Source organism: Convolutriloba macropyga, chromosome 8 (genome assembly GCF_964194025.1).
Source record: "Convolutriloba macropyga chromosome 8, txConMacr16.3, whole genome shotgun sequence".
In the NCBI taxonomy this organism is placed as follows: domain Eukaryota; kingdom Metazoa; phylum Xenacoelomorpha; order Acoela; family Convolutidae; genus Convolutriloba; species Convolutriloba macropyga.
Window position 1 is genome coordinate 10,848,307 of NC_134475.1, and position 5,259 is coordinate 10,853,565.

The window sequence follows — 5,259 nt, forward strand, 5'->3', positions numbered from 1 at the left end:
TTAATGAGCTCAGAAACATCTCTATTTTTGAAAAACAGAATAAATGGAAAATTAATAAAATTTATTAAAATTTTCTCAATTGCCTAGAACGAGACAACTTTGTAGCTTCTTTTTCTTTAGAGGCATGAGGCTTTAATTCAATTACCAATAAATTTAATAAAACAATACAATGGACAAAAATAGTAAAAAGAAAAATAGTTAATAAAAGACAGAAGAATCAGAATAAAATTCGAAAAAAATAGTGAAAATCAAGACTAAGACCCCAATAATACTCACAGAAAGTAAATATCAGTCAAAAAAGGTATTGCAAGCAAATTCTCAGTGTCGCTTTGTCAAATTGCAAACAACATAAAGCAGCTTAAATCATTAATTTTTTATGAAATTGTAAAAGCACAGCTGATAAGAACTATAGGTCTCAGGAAACCGAAAGACTGATACATGCTAGAATGCTGAGAATAAGCACAGAATTAAACATAAAAAACTAAAACTTATTTTTGATTTTTTAAAGTTTAAAATCAAATTCAAAAAAAATGAAGTGCAAAAACAATTAGATCTCCTTAATTAGCGTAAAATTATCTAGTCATCCCCCTGGAAAGATTAAAATGTAGAAACATAGTTCAAATAATGGAAAGAAAACAATTTGCAATTATAATTGTCAAAGAAAAAATTTCAAAATTGCAATTAAGAAAAAAATCTTGTCGAATTTTAGATATACTAAACGCCACAAAATAATTCCGATTAGTAAGCGTATATTAAGATACCTGGCAGTGCACAAGAAGACTTTTTCTAGTAGTTAAATCCAAACAACACAAAATACTCAGAAAAATTGGACAAAAACTGGCAAGAATGTGTATAATTCTATAAAAGCAAAATACTTCACGCTATAAAGATGCATTCAATGCACGAAAAATCAAAGTTAAATTGCCATATGCACAGGTTTCTTCAAAAAATCTTGAAGATCGAAAATTGAAGAAATTAATCTAAAAAATCCAAGAATGGATTGAAGAATTGGGAGGTGTGCTTATTTAGAAATTAAAACGCATTAGCAGACTCAAAAACAGTGTGGTATCAATTTCAGAGGTTTACATATTATTACAGATTCTTTAAATACTACTTCCACAAAAACCTAAATTATAAGCAAAAAATTGGTCCATTTGGACAAAAAATGGTTATCTGAATGCCACATTCTGTCAAAAAACACTTTTCAAATTCGAAAAGTCAGTCACGGATCGAATTGCATGATCAAAAAACTTCTCTCGCTCAGACAAAATTAGTTCAGACGGTAATTTTACTCTTTCGCTTTTAGGTCAAAACGCCGTCCGATCAAATAGTACTTCCAGTAAAAAAACCTTAAAAAACCAATACTCCTCTTCGAGTCGTAAAAACCAAGAGAAGGCCAATAATAGCATCAGCTATCGCTTCGCGGCTATTAAAAAAGAATCGTTCACAGTAACTGCCTCAAAGGGCCGCAAATTTCAGAATATAGCGGTCTTAAGCTCTTTAGGCACAGCTTTAAAGGAATGTGCGAGTATTTCGCTCTATTAGAAAATCCTTGGGACACAGTTGATCATTAAAAAAATATTGATATTACAGAAAATTCCACGAGGCATTTTGGGTCTTATCAATCCTGAGAGCCCTTACTTCGGAAAGGCTTAATGGCTAACGACACCTCAAATGCACTTTCTCGCTACTTAATGAGCCAACGCCTACTGTTCACATTAGCACCTATCAGCTTGGCAATTACGTAAAAATTTCTGAGCAAAAATCTCAAGACATTTTGAAAATTTTGGAGGCGAATATTGTGAATTCATCCAAGTAAACGACATTCTCGAAACATTTAATTCACAAACTGCAGAGTCTTCAGTGCCAGCAAAAGATGAGCAACGCACTTAAAAACATCCACTTCAGCCAGATTTGTCTCCACCTGCGCCTGCAGAAACGACAACGGTCTTCTCTCTTTTGGTGGGTCCAAAGTAAGCCTTCTTTTCTGCTGTGGTCTGGAATCGACCCTTGCCTTTCTTGCTTGTAGTGTCAATGAGTTTCAAGTTGACCTTCTCCATTGCAGATCGAGAGGAGACGTGCGATTGAAGACTCTTACGGAGGGTCAGAAGACGTCGCCTAGCTCCACCACATGTACCTAAAAGCCAAACTTCAGATTTATAGATAAATGAAACTTTTTCATACGCTTTTACAAGCATAGATAGGAAATTCTGTATTTCTTTTATTCATTCTTTAATCGTTTATTCATAAAGCATTTTATTGCGCAATACAAAATCACGGCAGGCGAATCAATATTAGGTAAACTATAATAATAGCTGTTGAGAGGCTGACGGCGGCTATTAAAAAGAAGAAATTAATTATTTTAAACTGCCGAAAAGGCTCTCGAATAATGCCATAAGGCCTTATATTAATTAAATTCTAAAAATTCAATTAAAAGAAAATTTCATGTGCTAATTCTCCTTAAGATAAGCACATGAAGCTAAACGTCTGACAAAGGATTGAGTATTAACTTACAAAATAAAGTGCTTCGATGATTAAAAAGAGAATATTTCCTGTTAGGTAAAAGATTCAACCGTTCAGATGTTTTTGAAAATCGCTGATGCCGGTATGAATTCTGTCAGATCACTTTGTGACGAAACTATATAGTTTCATTCAGTAAAAACACAAAGTCAAACCTTTAATCATGATGAAGTCGTTCTTAATATAACCATACAGAGGCCAGCCTCCCATTGGGTTGATAGTCTTGTTAGTAATATCCGACTCGGTGATACCAGACTTTTCCATTTCATCCTTATCACCAACACGATAAACCTTCTTGTTAACCTCAGTGCGATGATGGTAACCCTTCTGACCAGCTCGAGCCACTGAGTACTGGATACGAGCGGGATGCCACGCACCAATACAGGCAACTTTTCTCAGACCTTTGTGGGTCTTTCGCGGGAGCTTCTTGGTATGCCATCGAGAGGTCACACCTTTGAAACCTTTACCCTTAGTGATGCAAATGATGTCTATCATTTCCTCCATGTTGAAAACGTCTTTAACACGGACATCCTGTTCGAACTTGCTCACAACAAAGTCAATTTTCTCGGCAATAGTTCCACCATTCACTTGAAATTCCATGATCGGATCTTTCTTCGTTTGCACGGATCGAATGCGCTTTTTGCTGTTGACAACCATCTGAGTATGGCATATGGCACGGATAGAAGTGCAGTATTTTTTCATTAGATCTTTCGCTTTCTCTAGCTCTTTTTCGGATCCATATCGCGCTGCAATCTTCGAGAAAGCACTGGTCTTCTTGGTTTTAAACCAGTTTCTCACAATTCGCTTCTTAAATCCATCATTCACGTGCTTTGCCCAGATGGTCTTCAATTGTTTCATGCCAGCTGGAGTTCTGATGTAGCCTACACATCCCACAACTGTCATTGGTGGCGTTTCAATCATTGTCACCGGCTCAGACGTCTCTTTGTTATGCAACTTAGAGCCAGGTTTCTCTACTTCGCGGATTACATGGGACATACCAGCTTTGAAACCCATGAATCCAGTGAGTTGAGGCTTCTTCGAGACGTCGTCTTTGGGGAACGCCTTTATCTTTCCTCGTCCTCGCTTGCACCTCTTTCGTGGTAGAAATCCTAGATGACCGTGTCTAGGCGCCTCGAACTTCCGATGAGACATGTTTTCTGAAATTGTGCAATTTGTCATCATTAAGTCAAAGTACTTAAAAATTTATAGCGCAAAAGAGCAGAACAGTTGGTAAATACAACTTGCTGCCTAAATCGATATCCAACCAAAGTTTTGATTAAAAATGCCCTAGCAGACAAACTGAATTGAGTAATGAGCTTTCAAGACTTACAAACAACATCAAGGACATGCAAAAACAGTTAAAGCAAAAAGAAATCGTACAAGAACAGAAGCAATTAATCGACAAAACAAGCTCAAACGATTTCAGAACAGAACCATGTTATTGAAAAAAGCAGCAGATAGAATTGAAAGATAATGCAAACGCGTACCAGTGTCGAATGATTGATGAATTCCAATCGGAAGTCGGATATTTACGGGACCAGAACAGTGCTGCGCTATTGGAAAACTTAATGGCTCACAATATTAAACACTCGACTAATTATTTTGAGCCGTCGGACCCACAATTTTTCCCCCAAATTTGTTAACAGAAACACTAACCATCTTATAATTTGAGAACATACAAAAAAATACGCCAATCTGATATTTCTTATGATAGTGATTCACTCTTATCCCTCTGCAACAAGTTTTTATTTGGGACAAACAGTCGAGCAGTATTCGTCAGGAGCAAAAAGCCAATTTTTCATTTTCAGGAGCAAAAAGCCAATCTTTCATTTTCCATGCCGGTCATAATAGTATTAATAAGTGTTTCGGGGGTGGCAGCAGCATCTCATGTGAAATTAAGACTTTCAGGGTCTTTCCCATTATAGCCCCCCCAGCTTAGTGGTCAGATAACCTATAGCCCCCCCATCATGGTAAATATACCACAATGGGGGGGGGGGGCTATAATTTCATGGGGCGGGGGGGGGGGGCTATAATGGGAAAGACCCGATTTTCATATTTTTTTTTGGTTTTTTGAATGTTTGCAATATTGTTCTTTCTTTTTTCATGGGCTTGCTCATAGATGGTGATATTCATCTAAATCCGGGCACCTTTCCTCGCATTCGTGAATCGGACATGCTGATAGACATAGTTACAAAATATTGCAAAAATCTAAACATTTGCCACTTCATTGCAAAAATTCAATAAGCGAATAAAAATAAACCTAATTTTCTCATTATTATGATCATGATTTTAGTTGTGTGACATAACCGAATATAAAAATTTTTAATTTGAAGTGCTAAGTAAAAATGCTAAGTAAGTGGTCATATTCATTTAAATCCGGGTCCCTTTTCTCGCATTCGTGAATCGGACAAGCTGATAGACATATATACAAAAGATGGGAAAAATCTAAGCATTTGCCTCTTCAATGCACGCAGTTTGAAAAAATTAAGATTTTTTCTCTGAGTTTGTGAAAAATTTACCAAAAAACACAATAGTGATTTCCACCGAAAATTGGTTGTATGAAACAGATTTTTGTCCAAAGAATTTTTTGAGTCCAAAACACACATTTTACTGAAAATCAAGGTACTCAAATACAGGAGTAAATAAGGGTGGCTGTGTTGCCATCTGGGTTCCTAGGGACATATCTTAAAAGGAGCAAAATTATCTAATTGTACTTATTGAAAATTTTTTGAGTCCTTA

At 36.2% G+C, this 5,259-nt stretch overlaps 1 protein-coding gene across 1 annotated transcript; it reads right to left on the bottom strand.

The window, feature by feature from the left end:
• Positions 1-1,784: 1,784 nt before the first annotated feature.
• On the bottom strand, positions 1,785-3,674 carry LOC142344453 (uncharacterized). The gene is made up of 2 exons (XM_075396106.1): positions 2,676-3,674; positions 1,785-2,137 (listed from the first exon to the last, which is right to left on the bottom strand). The coding sequence occupies exons 1-2, from the start codon at positions 3,670-3,672 to the stop codon at positions 1,905-1,907; spliced, it is 1,230 nt and encodes a 409-aa protein (XP_075252221.1). The 5' UTR covers positions 3,673-3,674; the 3' UTR covers positions 1,785-1,904.
• Between the last annotated feature and the right edge of the window lie 1,585 nt (positions 3,675-5,259).